Source organism: Equus quagga, chromosome 3, assembly GCF_021613505.1.
Source record: "Equus quagga isolate Etosha38 chromosome 3, UCLA_HA_Equagga_1.0, whole genome shotgun sequence".
In the NCBI taxonomy this organism is placed as follows: Eukaryota; Metazoa; Chordata; class Mammalia; order Perissodactyla; family Equidae; genus Equus; species Equus quagga.
The window spans coordinates 151,816,625-151,834,488 of NC_060269.1; the positions used below are offsets into that span (position 1 = coordinate 151,816,625).

General features: G+C 59.9%; 1 protein-coding gene across 29 annotated transcripts in view; it reads right to left on the reverse strand.

Moving 5' to 3' along the window:
* The window catches only part of ABLIM2 (actin binding LIM protein family member 2), a 128,491-nt gene that overhangs the window by 101,814 nt on the left and 8,813 nt on the right, over positions 1 to 17,864 (reverse strand). For all 29 annotated transcript variants that reach the window (XR_006887921.1, XR_006887920.1, XR_006887919.1 and 26 more), the window contains exon 2: positions 7,869 to 8,012. Coding sequence is in view for 26 of the 29 variants with exons in the window: in XM_046656246.1 (XP_046512202.1) it covers positions 7,869 to 8,012 (144 nt within the window). In the remaining 3 variants the exon portion in view is untranslated. The remainder of the gene's footprint in view (positions 1 to 7,868; positions 8,013 to 17,864) is intronic.

The window sequence follows — 17,864 nt, forward strand, 5'->3', positions numbered from 1 at the left end:
GGCCCACTGGACCCCCCACCACACACAGATCTTGGAGTGACTTGCTGAACCCTTGGGGCCCAGGTTCCAGGCACAGACTCCACTCCGGCCCCTCAGCCTGGAGTCAAGTAGACTTTCTTGTGGAAGCTTCTAGAAAGGGGCACCGACCTGGGATGAGAACCAGGCTGTGCTGAGGGGCCAGCCCAGCCCCACCCCCCTCGCCTTCTTGACCAGGGATGAAGCACTGATGCCCTATGAGCCCCTCTGCTACCCTAAGTGAGCATTCCCAGCACGGAATAGAGCAGACAGGGAAGGCGGCTAACAATCCAGACCTACTACGTGCCAGGCTCTGTCCTGGGCGGGAAGATCCTGTGGGGTGGAGGACAGACGCATCCCTGTGGTTGGTCCCCTGACCACAGCGAGGCTTCCTGCCCCCTGCCCCTGCCTCCACCTCCTCGATGCCCGGGTCCCACAGTGTGAATGAGGCCAGACCCCCTGCAGGAGGCAGAGAGGCCAGGACACTCGAACGTGGATCCTTTGTCCCCTGACCCCTAACCCACGTCTCCTGCCCCAGGAAGCTGGTGCAGTAGGGCCCCAGGGAGGTGCTAGGGGAACTCTGCCAGGTGGAGGACAGCCAGCCAGTCGGCAGCCGGGATGCCTGCGAGTCACCCCACATGCTCCCCCTCCAGCCCCAGGGGCACATGGGAGCCACGCACGGCTTCAGAGAGAGCAGCCTATGCCTCCCTGGCCGGCCCAGCCCCCCTGATGAAGGCCTGGAGGAAACCCCTGCAGCCCCAGCCCCACCGGCCAGGTCAGTGCCGGGTCCTCCTGAGTCACAGCCCCCAAGCCGTCGTGGAAAACCACGCAGCCCTCATGGTTCTGAATTGACACCTAGAAGTTTCCATCAAAACATTAACTGATTGCAAAAGATGTAGTTTCTGGCAAATTCTAAGTATTGGCCTCTTGAAATTTCACTGTCACCTCGTCCTTTTGAGCACATCCAGATGCCAAAGTGAGACCAGCGACGTCTATTCACAAGACCCACAGCCAGGCTCTTACTGAAAGCTCTCTGGTCCTCTGCGCCCTCATCTGGAACACAGGGCCTCTTTCACAGGTGAAGTGGGCCGCGCAGAAGAGTGTCCTATGGGGAGCACGATGTGAGCCCCCCGTTGAGCTGCCTCGTCCCGGACGCTGCTGTGCTAGCTTCACTCACCCTGAGAGGCCCGAGGCAGCTCCCTGTTCTGGATCTTTCTCAGCACCGAGCCTGAGAGTGAAACCCTTGGTTTGATCCCGCAGCACACGCAGCCACGTGGACGCCCGGCTTGCGAGGGGCGGGCTCCTGGGCTGAGGGGGAGGACTATCGTCTTTTCAGGACCTGACACCCAGGAGGATCCCGCCCTGAGCAACAGGTGCTCACAGACGCCCACTCCGGGGTTTGCCGACCTTCCGGAACCTTCCGAATCGTCGTAAAGACGTGGTGCACCGACTGCTCCAGAAGGAGGGAAACGTGAAGACAGACCTGGGGCCATCGAGACACCTGAGTCTCCCCGTGGGGGCGCCGAGAGGGACGGCCCGGCTCCCAGCCAGGCAGCCATGTGAGCCGGCTGCGCCCCTGCCCCCTGGGGGCCCCGCTACTGAGGCCAGCGCCAGGCAGTAGCCTGCTAAAAATGACTGGTCCAAACTCGTTAGTGAGTTTAAAACGCTAATCCAGGCAGTAGATCGCTGTGAGTCTATCTGCCTTCGAATCAGCCCAGCCAGCAAAGGGGGGGGCAGCCGAGGGTGACCCGTGTGTCACTCCCTGGACGTCACAAGGTCATTTATGAGAAACTCACGGAGCGCTGGGAAGTAGTGGGAAGACACTTCCTGGAACACCATTTGGCACTGACTCCAAAGAAGGTTAAAACTGCTCCTACCCTTTGACCAGCAATCTCTCTTCTGGGCCTCTCGCCCGAGGAAATGGCCAGGAATGGCCACAAAAGTGAGCTGCCCCGTGTTGGCTGCCGCGTCACTATAACAGAATGTCGTAAAGAAACACTGGGCTATAGAGTCAGGAAGCCTGGGTCTGAATCCTCGCTCCTGCGGCTTCCCAGCTGTGTGACCTTGGGCAAGTCACTTAACCTCTCTGAGCCTTGGAGTTCTCATCCGTGAAATAGGGTTAACTGCACCGATCTCACATGGCTGCAGAAGAAATCAATGAGATGAGGTGTAGGAAACCGACGAGCCCAGCGCCAGGCTGGAACTGATGAAAACGTCCAACAGCAGAGCCATGGCCACGTTCACCAGGGGCCTTGCATTTGTGGGAATCGGGCAGATGCTGAAGAACTTACACGACGGGGAAAGGACTCACACAGGCACTCAAAGTGGACACGTCAGGATATGACAGTACGCACACGACATGAGTGCATGTTAAAAACAGACCCAGACAAAGATCAGGGTTGGCAGGACGGCCGCCCAGCCCCGCTGGGAGCTCCCGGGCGGGCAGGTGGGGACGCTCCCTGGTGCTCCCTCGGCATCTCTGCACCGGCAGCGGTGGACACAGTGGTCAACTTTAAAGCACAGCCATGACAGGGCCCTCCAGGCGTCCTGGCTCACACCGGCCGGCTGGTGCAGCTCGGCCACCCCAGCCCCGGGCTCAGTCTAGCTCCGCTGGGCCTCCCGGCTGTGAATAACGGCCCGGGTCACCAGAGTCCTTCCCACGGGACTGTCCACGGCCCGCCCCATGACCCCGGTCCCGGCGGCCCTGCACGGCCAGGCGGTGCCCTCGTCCGGCCGGCATACCTGTCCCAGCTTCCCTTTGGTTCTGAAGCCCTCGGTGGGTTTCCCATAAACACCCTGGAACCCCCAAATGCAGGTGCAAGAACGCAGGCACTTGGCGCCCGTCCTTGTCACCCCTGGTCCCCCCGAGTAGCTCTCGGTGTGGCTATTTATAGTCCCCGGCGGATGTGTCCCATGGACGCCCCCACCCGCCGTTACCAAACGACAGGCAGGCCGGCGGCTCTCCTCCCCGTGCGCACACCGCGCGGCCTCCCTCCGAGTCCTTGTCTCCCACATCAGGGATGCGCTCAGGCCGGCTGCGCCGCGGGTCAGAACACGCCAGCCTTCTCGAGGTCACGCGGGGTGTGGCCTCCTCCATTCCTCATTTCCGCATCGGCCCGTGTTCCCAGGGCACCCTGAGCAGGGCTACAAAGATCACAGCCCCAAATGAACGTTCTAGAAGCACAGAACTCGGTCAGGAGCACCAGGCTCGTTTTTCCAGGCAACTTTCAAGCTGCTTGTCAAAGTGCCAAAGCTTTCACTTTTCCTGGAGGACCTACTGTGTGCTGGAGTTTGAGCTTTGGTATCTCCCACGTGTTCCCATTTTGTAGCACGAAGCTCCGGCCACTGGATTTCAAGATAACCCAGAATCCAAGCTCCTCTTACGCTCCCCTGCACCAGCACCCAGGGGTCCTTGGAAAAGAAGGCGGACCAGGACCCTCCTCTGGCTTTGCCCCTGGGTGTCAGAGCCAAGGTCCTCACAAGGGCCGCCTCATCCCCTCCCCCTCGCTCACTCTGCTCCAGCCACACCGGCCTCCTGCTGTTCCCGAACCTGCCAGGCACCCTCCCTGCTGGAGTATCATTGCACAGACTGTTCCCTCTGGCCACAACACTCTTCCCTCACCTCCCTCAAGTCTTCACTCAAAGGTCACCTCCTCTGTGAAGCCCACTCTGATTTCCCAGATGAAAACAGTAAGCCCCGGCTCCCCTCGCCCCTTGCCTGGCACCTCACTTTGAGCAAATGATGAGGTTTCCTTATTTACTCTATCTGCGCTGGCTCTCCGTCTCCCCGCACGAGAACGCGACCCCACGAAGACACGGGTGTCTTGCTCACGCACGCATCCGGGGCAGCCGGCACGGGGCCCACACGCAGCAGGTGCCCAGCACACAGCCGTGGAACGGACACGGAGGCTCAGAAACGTGTCTAAGACACTCATGAGCGGGGGCGGCAGAACCTCAGGCGTCAGAGCCCAAGCCTGGGGCAGCCGTGAAGGAGAGGAAATTAGGTAATTTCTTCATGGATTTTCCCAGGTAAACTGAGGCACGTCCAACAAGTGCCAAGGCGGCAGGAACCCCACCCACTGGGGCCTCTTAGAGCAGAATCAGACGGCGGCACAATCGTCTTCTGCTCTAACAGACCCGGCTGTGGTTCGACTGGCAACATGCACCCAGGGACGGACACGGCCCGTGTCAGTCAGTCACCATCCTCCCGCTCCCCTCCGCCCGTGGGAGCAGATGTATGACCCAGTTCCGGCCAACGAATCCTCTGAGAAGTCTGTGGGGACCTCAGGGAGAGGGTTCTCCTCCCTGATCACATGAGGAGAGGGTTCCTTCGCCCGTGCACATCTCCCCCAACCCCTTCCCCGGGGCTGAGGGCCACCCTGTGAGGATGTGATGCTTGGAGCTACAGCAGCCATCTTGAGACCATGAGGAAAGGCACTGGACGTGCACAGGATGAGAGGGGGAGAGGAGACAGTGGAGGGTGGGGAAGCTGAGCAAGAACTCGCATCTCTGATGATCTTGTTGAGCTGTTGAATGAACCAGCTCTGGGGGGGAGGGCGCTACCTCCAGGCTTCGTGTCAAGATGATAAACATCCGCATTGTTTAAGGCATGATGAGTTGGGTGTTCTTTTTGATTCTCCCAAAGCCCCTCAATGACTCATCAACTCCGCATTTCCATGAGAGCCTGGATAAAAGATCAATCAGCACGCCTGAATAAACGCAGCTTCCTTAAGGCCGCAGGAACACTCAGCTGCCCCACGTCCTTCTCCAGCAGGTGAAGCAAGATGCTGCCTACCCGGGCTGCGTGAGACCCTGTCACTGGCTGAGGGTGGGTTGGCGGGGTCTTGGAACTGGGCCCGAATGCCCACAGGCTCCATCACCACCGCCACTCCTGTAGCAACCCTCCCCGGGCAGCAGCATGTGCACAGAGAGGGAGTCCCAGGTGCCCGTCTGTGCTGGCCCATCTCAGCCCCTGCAGGCCCGTGAGGAGAGGGCTGCGCTGTCCCCACGTCTGCTCAGGGGGCTGCAGCTCGAGGTTGAAGTGATCTGCCCCATGGGGAGGAGGGACCTGGGGCCGTTCCCATCTCCTACCAAACCCGAGGGTCACAGCAGGGGACGGGGGACGCCCACCGCAGGGGCCTGATGCCTCTTACTACCTCCTAAGGTCAGCGCCCACCCACAGGCCTTCATGCCGTGTGCCCCCCGTCGCCTAAAATGAGCTTCTAAAAAGAGCAATCGGGTGGGCTCTGCTTTTCAGAAACGTAGCAAACGCATCTTCACGGGGAGCAGAGAAGACTAAACCAGACAAACCCCACGACGGGGCCGGCAGGCTCTGAGGAAGGGAGGGGAAGCTTCGGGGGCGGGGGCACTGACCAGGGGGGCACTGACCACAGTGGGGCACTGACCAGGGCAGGGGGCACCGGCCAAGGGGGCACTGATGGGGCAGCTGTCACCTCCTCCATAGGAAAGATTTTGCGGGTGCTGATGCACTGCCTTCACCTAGAGCCTGGCGGCGGGTGTGGGGTGGTGGCAAAGGCAGGGGATGCGCTCTGGTTTACAGAAACGCGGGGGCTCTCCATTCCCACTCCACGACCCGCGCTGCTTCATCTTTTCCACACCCTCCCAGGCTGTGCCCTGGGGCACACCCCTTGCTTCATGTCAAGCGGCCGTCCTGGGGGTGCCCCGTGTCCCCCTGGCAAGGACTCTAGCAGCCTTCGCCAGGTGGTGGTAACGAAGTACCCGGGAGGACGGAGTCAGGGGGAGAACTCACAGGGGTCAGGCCAGGCTGCGGACGTGAGGGGGACCCCTGGATCCAGGCGAATCTGGGGGTATCAAGTGACCCCTAGGGACGTCCCTGATTGCCCCCAGGCCCATGGACGGAGCCGCAGACCCTCTGAGGGGCAGGGGCAGGGTCAGCCTCAGACGGAGGGTCCCAGGGCCCCCCTGCCCCTGCCAGCAATGGCGCAGCCCCCATGGGGTCCCCGCGTTGGGTAGCGCTGGCAGCACTCATGGTCTTCCCTACATTGTCAGCCCCCTGCCCGGCCCCCCGTGTCTCCCCCGTTGCACTCAGACCTCCTCCAGGGCCAGGACGCATCAAGGCCATTTCTGGGGTGCTCTCCTTCTGCAGCTGAAGAGTCTGGGCCGGTGGTTCTCAAGTTTTCTTTTCAAACAGCAGGACTCAGTGCCGTCTTCACATGGAGCCTGAGGCCCCGACGCAGCTGCAGGCAGAGCCCTCTGGGGATGGGGGCTGACCTGCTGCCTCGCTCAGCCCCCGTCTCCCCCGTGGAGGCTCCTCCACAGAAGGCCCTCATGCAGGGGCCACGTGCAGGCCTGGGATCAAGCCCCGGACAGGCTCCTACGTCTCAGGCCGCAGCTGCCCCCTCGAGTGGACAGTCATCCGTCCCTCACTGCGCTGCCGGCTCAGGCGGGGGTCCCGCCCAGTCACACCAGCGAGCCCCCGTGCAGGCTGCCGCACGCCCTGTCCTGCACGCTCGCTGCCCCTACCCCTGTGACGGCCTGGCACCCCCTCTGACTGCTGGAGCCCTCCCATTTCCAAGTTAGAGCCTGAACCCCACCTCCTCTGCAAAGCCATCTCCGGAAGCTTCCAAGCCCTTCCTGCGCCCCCCTGGCCCTGGGTTTTACCACTAAAAGCGAACTTTCAAGTTGTGTTGCACACCTTGGCTGGTATATTTATCTCCTCACCAGCCAAAGCTAAGCCTTCTTACTCTTTAGTGCTCCCCAGAGCCCTCTGCCGGGCCCGGCGCACAGTAGGGCCACTGAGCCCCTGAGTGGAGCCTGTGAATGCAGCTGCAGTAACTTGACAGGGCCACCCAATGTCGGCAAAAATCATGTCCCCCAACCACCTACGTGCGGCATATTTCCCAGCTTTGCCCATAAACAAGCAAACCCTCACTGCTCCTTGAGCTCAGGAAGGTCCTCATGGCTAAGGCCGCGCGCATCTCTGAACGGCCAGAGGACGTCACAACAAGCCTCCAGGAAGGCAGGTGGTGAGGACCCCGCCCGCCGTGTGTGTGGGGCAGTGTGTCTAGTACCCTTAATATAATTCCTGTAAAACTGCAAACCCTTTGGGTGTGGATACTGTGTCAGATTGGTTTGACTTGCTCATTCCTTCCCCAAAATGCTATTTTTCATATACTTTTAGGAAATGAGATGCGAGTGCATGCCACCCCATTTGTGCACCTGGAGCAGGTGTTAACTCCAGAGTAGGAAGGAGGAGAGGGCAGGGGGGGCGCTCGCAGCCAAGCCCCTCCCCCACAGAGGGTTCCCCAGGACTGTTCTGTTTTAGTTTCTTCTCATCTTTTCGGTATTAAATTTAGTATATTATTCATGCTATTTCCAACAATCAGAGGAAGATCAAAGCATCTGCACGTGGAGTGAATGGTGAAGCCCTGCTCTGGGCGGGGCTCCCGAGGGCGTGTGGCCCAGCGGAGGTCCTGGGCACCTGCACTGTCAAGGTCACGCCGTCAACAATGACCATTTACCTTCTGGCTACGGGGCTCAGGTGGCCACTTTGCCCTGGCCACTGGCTCTGCGTCCTCGGACGCTGCAGCAGCCGTATGAGGACAGTCCTTGACACCTGGACCTCGTCCTCTGACCCTCCCGACTCTGGTCGATTCCTCGTCACGCCCACCAGGGAGGCAGGCCACACTGAGAAGACCACAGTGTTGCACGCAGATTCTGGACTCTGAGGATCTTCCAGCATCCCAGATCTAACAGGATTCCCAGAGACGCCCTGGGGTCCAGAGTCACAGCGGGGAGGCCTGGTCTGGAGGCCACGCTGCAGGGCCGTCCCTGTGGCCGTGGCAAGCGGGACGGGGGTCAGAGGTGCTCACCTTTGCAGACGAAGCACTTGATGTGGAAGTGCTTATTCTGGACGCGCAGCACCTCCCCCTTGCACACGTTCCCGCAGGTGTGGCACAGGATCACCGTGCCGGGTGGCTTCTCCACGGGGCTGTGCGCAGCCTGGGGCTCCGACACTGTGGGGAGAAAGGGGCCAGTTACAGCGTGGGATGCACCAGGAACAGGGGAGCAAAGCAGCAACAACACCAGGACTCCGGCCCACCCACCCCAGCACAGGTCCCATAGGACGTCAGGGGACAGACTCGTCTTCTTCCTTGGGGACCCGTGGATGATGTGAGAGGCCATCTGGCCAACCCCTTGCATCACTCAATCATCTCTATGTGGCTTATCTCCCAATCTGTCCACAGCAGCCCCACCCAATGAGCGGGGCCTGGCCCTCGTCGCTGTCTGCACACCAGCTCCGATGGAGTGGTCACACCCCCCCACCCTGCAGAGCGGCGGCCTCGATCTGGCACGAGCTCAGCCCTCCAGGGCCTCGGGAGCCAGGTTCCCCTGGTGAGCTCGCAGCCCTTCTGCAGCCAGGAGACCCAGAGCCACCTCTTCTGCAAGCACAGCCCTACTGTGACGTGGCTTCAAACTCCCTCTGCATCCTGGGGACACTGACCTGAAATTGTCTCTGTCCCCTTTTAAGCCAGCCACGACCCAGGACATTTGAGGCGCTGGAAACCCATGGAGGGACGGGTCGGGGCAATGGTTAAATACACACGCAGGCACACACACACACATTTACACAACTGCCTCATACTAGCGTTGACCAAGCATCGGCCCTCATCTCTGTTGTAAAAATTGAGGAGGTGGACGTCAGGCAGAGGAGGGCATTTCTCCATCCAGTTTCCGACCTGCCCCCCGTCCTCCCCAGCCCCCAATCTGCCGGAGTGGAGCCCCTCTCCTCCTCTGCGGTCCCTGCCCACCGTGGGAGTTGACCGTGGGCAGCACAGAGGGGGGCCTGGCTCCTGCTGGGGACAGTAGGCCTTCTGGGGAGGAGGGCTCTGCACACCCCAAGGGCAGCGGGTGTCTGCTGTCTGGGGACAAGAAGCCACACTGCCTGGAGACGCAGGAACAGGAGAGAAGCTGAGCGGCACGAAAAATAACCGGGTGTTGCCCTGGTCACCCCAGACCCCCGTCATTGCCTGCCTCGCGTTTCCAGAGGAGTCAGGAAACCAAACAGCAGGCTGGACGGCGCAGAGGTCACGAGGGCTCCATGAGCTAGTCTGTTGTCCTGGGAGCCACGGGGACATTTCCTGCTCTGGTTAAATGTCAACAGCAGGTTGGCCTTCGCTCCTTTTCCCTAGAGAATAATTGCAGAAACTGCTTCATCTATTATTTAATAAAGTTGCCAGGAGGAGGCAGAGAGTGAGGCTCTCCTGGGCTTGAAGTTAAGACTCCTCAGGCGGAACAAGCCGCTGGAGTCGAGGTTTGAAACCCACGCACAGGCCTGGGGATGCCCGGGGCTGACGTGGGGCTGACGGGCTCCTGAGTCACCCTGGTGCACGTCTGAGGCTAAACTGAGATTGCAGGGGCTGCGGGCGTAGACCTTCCACTCTGCGATCCTCTCATCTTCTCATCTGTTAGGCATACAGAGAACAAGACGCCATCATCTCTCCACAAGCAGACAAGGCACGTTTGTATACTACTGGAATCTGGCTCAAATCCCGGATGAGGGAAACATCAAACCAAGCACGCTGGGGATCCATGTCAGAGTCCTGGGGGCTGCCTGGGCTGTGGGGGCAGACGGCCCCGTGCTGCTCCAGCCTCCTCTCCTACGTGCTGTGATCTCAGGTGAGTCCCGGGAACTCCCAGCCTTCCGTCTGTCTGTCCGTCCATCCGCCCTCTGCTCACATCACCTGTCCCCGGGGGATGCTAGGAGGATGGGCAGAAATGGTTGCCCAGCGAGCAGCCTGGGGCCCAGCAAACCGTAAGTCCTCAATACACAATAGCTATTGTCGGTTTCAAGAACACACAGCCTGACATCACTAGTTTCCCGGTTACTGGAGATAGATTTGGTTTGGGGGAAAAGCTACTTTAAGACATCATTTTTGCTGGGAGCACCCAAGCCCTCCCACCTGGAGCATCCTCAAAAGCCTCGGGGCCTCTGGGCAGTGGCAGGTGGGAGGGGGTGCTGCCCTCTGGTGGCAGGAAGCAGACACTGCACTGTGACCAAGGATGCCAGCCTCCTGTGCGGGTACCAACGCACAGGTAGTCCCTGCCGCCCGCGTCTGCCCGCTTGGCCCTGGCCTCATGTCTGTGAATCTTGTGGATTTGTGGCGTGGACCTTTTTGCGCCCCCATCCGGACTCTTTCCTCGCACCTCCCGCTGTGGTCGCTGCTGCCGCTGCTGAGCGAGCAGACCCAGATGAGGGGAGCAGGGGAGCGGGGCCGCGCCGGGCAACACCCCAGATTTTCTCCAGGCGGCCCCAAGACAGGGATGGGGCCGTTCCCACCAGGACTCGTGTCTGCTGCTCCGATGTCACATAAAGAAAAGAACTATCAAGAAATGAGCTCTCAAGCCAGACATGAAAGAAAAGACATGAAGGAAACTCACACGCATATTACTAGGTGTCAGAAGCCGATCTGAAATGTCTACATGACATTCTGGAAAACGCAAAACTATGCGACAGTAAAAGGATCCAGGGTTGCCAGGGGCCAGGGGGAAGGGGGTGAACAGGTGGAGCACAGGGGACGTTTAGGCCAGTGAAATACTCTACGATATGATATGAAAATACGGTACTGTCACAGTGGACGCATGTCATCATGCATTTGTGCAAACCCACAGGACTTACGACACCAAGAGCGGGCCCTGCTGTCGGCCACGGACGTCAGTTCATAAGAATATATCAAAATCGGTTCCTCAGTTATAAGAATGGTGCCACACCAATGCAGGAGGTTCACAGGGGAAGCCGGGAGTGTGGGTGGCATGTACGTGGGAACTCTCACTCTCTGCTTTCTGTTCAATTGTTCTGTAAACTGAAAACTGCTCTAAGAAATAAAGTCTGATAAAAACTTTAAAAGAGAGAGAGAAACAGAGAAAGGGAGAGAACGGCCACGCCCCGAGACCTAACAGCAAATGCGGCAGGTTCGTTTTCCCCAGCGCCAAGAGCGGCTCTAAGGTTTGGTTTAACAAGTCTCTGACTGTGATAATAACAGAAAACACGAACTGGAGCGGTAAGGATCAATCACACAAGGCTGTGATTATTTAATCCCCTGTGCTAATGGAAGCCCAGAATGGGGGGCCCGCCGGGAATAGAAAGGGTCATTGCAGTAACGTGGACACATAACGCTCAGGCTCAGCATGGCGGGCGCGGCTCGGGGCTGAGGAGGACCCGCTGACTGCCATCCCTCCCCTACATCCCTCCAGGTGCAATCCTGCTGCGTCCCCAGGAACGGCCGGAGGAGCGGGACAGCAGCCAGCAAGGCCAGGTTTGCACCCACGGCAGGGGTGCAGGGGCAGCTGTGTGACCTCGGATGGCATACTGAACATGGAGGAGCCTCAGTTTGCACATCTGTGAATTGGAGTTGGGTCTCATGAGGCACTTTTTAGAATCTGCAGAAGCAGAGCAAGCCCCTGGCCCAAGAGCTGACAGTGTCGTGAACAACAGCTTAGTCCTCTCCAGTCTCAGAGGTGGACCTGCCACTCGGGCTGGGGACGGGGGCGGAGGCTGTGGGGATGGGGGTCCGGGGTTCCCCAAGGGCCACACCTTTGTTCACACATCAGCCTCACCAGCGGATGTCCTGACTTTGCCTGCGAGCTTCGGCCCACCTCAACATGTGGCAGGGCGGCAAGCCCGCAGGGAGATAGTCCTGTACCGATCCCTGCTACACTCTCCCTGGCTGTGTCCCCCGGGCAGGTCACACGACCTCTTGGGGCCCCAGCTTTCTCCTCGATAAAATGGGGACAAGTCTTCCCAAACATGGGACCCTTGTGTGGAGCAGAAGAGAGAGCACGTGTGAGGCGGTGACCCAGCTGGGCGCCGGCCGCATTGTTGGGGTGCAGGAGGCGGGCACTATGATTGGGGTTAGGGGTGGAGCAGCCGCTGCCCCCACAGTTGGTCTGATGGCCATCCAGGTAGCTGGGGGCTGCCCAACACTGACCTCTGCTCCAAGTGCCTTGCCCAGTCCTGCCCAGTCCTGGTGCTCTGAGCGGGACCAACCCAGAGCCAGCACCAGGCCTCGCTGGCCCTTGGCTTGGGGAGCAGGCACGGTGGCTGAACCCCACAAATGCCATGGCCACTGTCAAGGTCAAGCCCTTGGTTCCGCTGTTTCAGCTGGCAGAGCTCCAGAACCGGGGTGAGGGTGTCCTTGGGCTGATGGCGTCCTCACGCTGATCACTCGGACCTCGAGCATCCTCTGCCCGCAGAGCCGGACAGCATGCCTCCGGCCAACTTACCACCGAACACTGCTCTCCACTCCTTGGCCCAGACCTGACCGGGGCGACTTCCCACTCTGTTCACAGAAATTCACCGAGCTGACTTCATTCCAGACACCAGAAGCAAATGTGCCACGCTTCTTCCAGTCATCAAACCTGGAAGCCAGCTGTGAGGCCACCTAGAACACAGGCTCTGCACTGTCTCCTTTCCCTTCCACGTGATCCCAATTCGTGCAGGTGACACTGCAGCCCTGCCTCCTCCAGCTGTGGAGCATCTGCCCAGATCCTTCACGGCACCCCAGGCCGCTGGACACCACGCAAGTCACCATGACTCCAGCCTGCAGCTCGGCCGAAGGCCACTCGACTGCAACTGCGAAAACAGCAAAGCTACTCTTCCTGTTGCTGTTTGCTGGCTCATTCATTCATTCACCCACCCAACAAATGTTTGAGGACCTACTATGCGCCCCATTCCCAGGCCTGACAGACCGAGTCCCGGCCCGTGCATTCTCTCATTTGGTCCACACCGTGCCCCACAGGAACAGTCTATCACCCTGCTTTATGGAAGAGGACACTGAGGCTGGGAGACGGCAGAGGACTTTCCCAAAGCCACATGCCTAGGGAAGGGACTCACCGAGGGTCCCAGCTCAGCTGTGTCTGATGCCCCACCGTCCCCTCAGCCACCTGCTGGTGCACAGGTCTCATATCACGTGCTCACTCGCTCAACAAACAGAGGAACAGGAGGCTGTGGGCATCGGGGAAGGTGGCTGTGCACACTGGCCACCACACCAGTGTGGCAGACGGCGGGAGAGGGGACACGCCGGGCTGAGGGAGCACAGGGAGGGCCAGACGCCTCGCTCGTTCCAGCGACTCACCTCTCGCCTTCCACGATCCTTGGGGATGTTTCAACTGTCTGTCTCCACCCCTTCTCCACGGCTCTGCACTTAGTGTGTCCCTCCTCCAGGGCCCCCGACGCGGGACCCCAGCAGGCGTCCTGGCCTGGCCAGAGACGCACAGTCAGCTTGTTTTCCAGGGTTGTCCTGGAGGTAAGCCCCCCTGATGTCAGGAGCCTGCTGTGTACTCGGGGTGCTGACTAGAGCCCATGCCACAGCTGTGACGATGTGTAGAGCTCTCTGCTCTGCTGTGTGTGTTATGAAGGCAACTGGCTTGGGGTTTCCAAATTTTATGACTACGTACGAACACTAAACAAGCTTTATAAGACCACACGTGCACATCCGCTCCTGAGATTCCGATACACCCAGAGCGGGTCCCGGGATGCAGAGTTCTCGCCCTCCCTCTCAGGCTTTCCTTCTAACCGTGACAATGAGTAGAGGACTACGGAGGGACACACAGGGCTGTGGGCACGCACAGAAAGGAGATGAACCTGTGTGCAGTCAGGGAGGGCTTCTAGGAGGAGGTGACAGGAGGTGGACAGCAGCCTTCAGGGACAGCAGCAAGTACACATGACTGTGCTCCTCTACATCACAGCACTGACCATGCTGGGTGGGCTTTATCCACTGGCCTGTGTGCCTCCCCTGGCCTGAAAGCCCCCCAGGGCCAGGGGCCAGGTCTGAGGAGTGTGTCTCCCTAGGGCCTGGTCGTGGGGGAGACCCAGGCTTGGCTGGGAGACGGCTCTCACATGCCACATGTCCATAAGCATCCTCTAGCACGGGCGTTTCTGTAGGCTGGTTCTCTAAGCACAGTTACTGGCACAAATGCACGTGCGCCCTGAATTTTCACACATCCTGCCAGACTGCCCTCTGTCACCCCCTGCCCGCCTTGGAGAGTCTGTCTCCCCGCCCTCAGAACCCTCTCCTTATAGGTCACGTCTCGGTTCGGGAACAGGTCCAGGCCTCTGCCGCTGCCTTCCCCAGCGTTACGTGCTGGAAAATCACGCCAAATTGCACGCGAGCTCTCCCTCCTTAACCTACTTAAGGGCTGGCTGCTAATTATAGTAGTGAACCGGGAAGCTGATCTCTGGAACCCACCCAGTGCCGCCAAGGCCATCGCAGCCTGGGCCCAAAGAGTGAGCTCCGTGGGCCTCGGGCTGCCCCCCACGGCCAGAGAGGCCATCCCGTCTGACTTTTCTGTGGTTCATCTGGTCCTCCACCGGGTGAAGATGCAGTGGGTGCCCACTCGCCACCAAGCTCAGGCTGACACCGGGCCCGGGGCAAAGCAGACACGGTCCCTGCCCCACGGAGCTGGCACTCGAGGGCACAAAGACAGGGACAGACATGGAAATGCCCCCTGCAGGAAGCTCATGGCACCAGACACCCGGGCTCTGGGCCCAGGGACATTCCTCCAGGGATCTGCCCTCACCCCTGTTTGAATAATCACATGATCCTCCTGGGGTGCCACCTCCATGTGAAGCTGCTCCCTCGCCACCCCGAAGCAACCCGGCCCTCTTCTGATTCCCACAAGCGCGGTCTCTGGTCTCTCCCAGGGAGCCACATGTGCTCATCCGAGCCCTTGATCTGCCCCACGGCGGACTGCGGCTCCCCAGGTCAGCGACCGGCTCTGCCCTGTCTCGGGGTTCTAAGAACTGAACTCAGGGCTTGAGCACAAATGTTTGCAGACAGAACCGAGTACGTGCAAAGGCCTCATATTCCCAAACCAGCCAACTTCTATGCACCTCTCAGCACCCTGTCAGCCCCAGACCCTGCGCTCCTGGGCGCTGAGCCACCGGTGTCCTCCGCGCCCTGCCCAGGGCTGGCCCAGGGGCGGCAGTGAACAGGTGTCAGGTGAGTGAGCCGACACTCCTGCGCATTGAACGTCCTTCTGACGTCTGTCCCCTCTGAAGGAGGTGTAGGCCCTATGCCTGCAGCTCCATGCTGCCCAGGGAGGCCCAGCTCCCGGGCCTGTGCCCGGTACCCAGCAGGCACTCGGTGAATGCGAGGAGTCAACTGTATCACCCTGGAGCACAACCTTTCCGTACAGGTGTCTGTCTCCCCCTCCCCACAGCACGCACCAACCACACCTACACATTCCAGCACCTCAGGATGTGTCCCCCGCTCCTTCTGGAAGTCTTTCTCTTATCCCCTCCGAGCTCCTTGAGGGCCTCTGAACCACCCCTGTGGCAGACTGTATTTTCAAAGACGGCTACACGACAGCCCCATCCCACATGCTCTTCTCCAATACCACACTGACACCTCTCCCACCAGGCGGTGGGGTCTGAGACCCCTCCCCTTGAACCTGGGTGGGCCTTTGCAACGGCCTCAGCCAACAGAACACGGAAATGACACCAAGTGCCATCCAAGCTAGATTGTAATGCCACCACCTTCTGCCTTCTTCGTAGGATGCTCATTCTCGGGGCCCAGCGGCCACGCTATGAGGAAGTCCAGCTACCCCAGATGGAGCGACCACATGCAGAGGGCACGCGGAGCCGTGCAGGCTGACAGGCAGCAGCGACCGCCAGATGTGTGAGCAAAGACACCTCCAGAGACTCCAGTCCCCGGCTCTCAAGTCACCCCAGCCTGCTAGTCGTCCCAGATGAAACCTCAGACACTGTGGGGAAGAGACAAACATCCCTGCCAGGCCCGTTCTGAGCTTCTGACCCTCAGGAACATGAGTGTAACTGAACCATTGTCTGATGCCATTAAGGTTTGGGGTGGTTTGTTACGCAGCCACAGAAAACCTGAATGCCACCACAACCACGACCCCAGAATCCTTTCCCCAGGTCCGTACATGGCCTTCCTCCCTCCTCTGCACATGGCCTCCTGGCGGCTCACTCCAGACCTCTCCAGAGACAGTCGCATCACCTCCTTCAAGGCCAAAGCCCCACGGGGAGGTGCCTGCTGTGTTGATCCAGAGGAAATGCCCGAAGTCTGGCATGACCTTGCTGGAATCTTCACAGCCACCCCAGGAGAGAGATACTCTTGGGCCCATTTGGCAGTTAGAAACTGAGCTCAGAGAGGTAAAATAACCAGCCTAGAGCCACACAGCCAGGAAGGGCAGAGCCAGGATTCAGCCCCAGGTCTGTCTCCCTCCTGTTCACCCACCCTGGCTCTCAGGCAGCAGCAGCCCATTTCCAGCCTCCTGACCCCACCTGCTGCAGGCTCCGTCCATTGATGGTCACGCCCACCGCAGCTCCACCCACTGAAGCCCCGCCCACTGCAGCTCCGCCCACACAGCCATGCCCGCCACAGGCGCCACTCACTGAAGGCCCGCCCACAGCCCAGCCCCGACAGCCTCCCATCTTGGGGTCCTCCACTCCGCCTGGGTTCCACCCACCTGCTCCTCTGAGAAGAGGCCACTTTGCTCTCTGCGGGCATGACCCAGCAGCTCTGAGCTCTCTCCGCACTGAGACGAGTTTATTACCTTCTGCACTTAATTCCGGAAACTGGCCCTGCCTGCTCCGAATTCCACCAAGGTCGTCCTCGCTGAGCCCCATGTGGGCATCTCTCCTAACTCTCCTGCAGGCATCCCGGGGCCTAGCTGGTCACCCAGGGAAGAGACTGCTCCAGCTGTCCCCGGCCCCAGTGATCAAGGGCACAACTCAGGCTGAGCCAAAGGGAGTAGAGTCTTAGATTCCTGCTTCACGCAGGGACCCCACAGCCAGACGCGATGACCCCACAGCAACAGGAAGAGGGACCACCGTGGTTTCTCCAAGAGGCTGGTTAAGGTCCAGCCAGTGAGGGTGATGGGACGGCCAACTGTGCCAGCTCCAGGCCAAGGGTTCTGGACAGCTCATCTGTGCAGGGCGGTCACAGCTGTGCCCTGCTCTCAGTGATGTCGTGGGGGTCAGAGGAGACAGTGCAGGGGGCTGGACACTGAGCCAGGCACACAGCAGGAGCTCACCACACAGTTCTGGGGGCTCAGGGAGTCCTTGGACACTGACCTGATGGCCAGGTCTCGGGGGATGGGGGCACCCAGCTACAGAAAAGCACCCTGACACTCATGTCTGGAGGCCCCCTGGGACCCTGAGCAGGAGCTGGCCACTGGGAGGCTAGTCCTACAGTCCCGGGGAGGCCTGTCCTGCTGGGCAACTTGGGGCAGGCCCCTGTCCCCCCAGCCCCGTGTCTAATCTGAGGTGGCCTCTAAAGTGCCAGGTGTCTGAGAAGTTCTCCATTTGACCCGGCAAGCTCACAGCAAGGGACAGTCAGGAGGACGGAGCCCCCAGGACAGGCTCTCATGCTGGCAAGGTGGCAGGATCAGGGAGGGGGGCCTTGAGCACAGCACATGCAGCACCCTCTGCTCAGGTCCCTCCCCTGCTCAATAACCTCCCACGGCTCACCACAGCCAACAGAACACAGCTCAGCCCCCGGAGCCACCTGTTCCCTGACTTATCTCCCACCGCCCCATGATCCCAGACTCTCCCAAGTTGTCCTCCATGATCCCGGCACCAGCAGTGGCTCCTACCATCCCCTCTCCTGGAATGCTGCTCCTGCCCATCTCCACCTGTGAAAACCGGACTCGTCCTTCAAGGCCCATGTCCACCGCCTCCTCCATGCTGACAGTGTGTTGACAGAGGACACTGTGTGCTGAGCTCCGTGCTGGAGGCTCTGAGCACCGAGCATCTCTCATCACCACAGTAGCCCTGTAAGAACACTGTACCCATCTTACAGATGTGAAAACTGAGGCTCAGCAGGTGAGAGATTTGCCCATTGTCC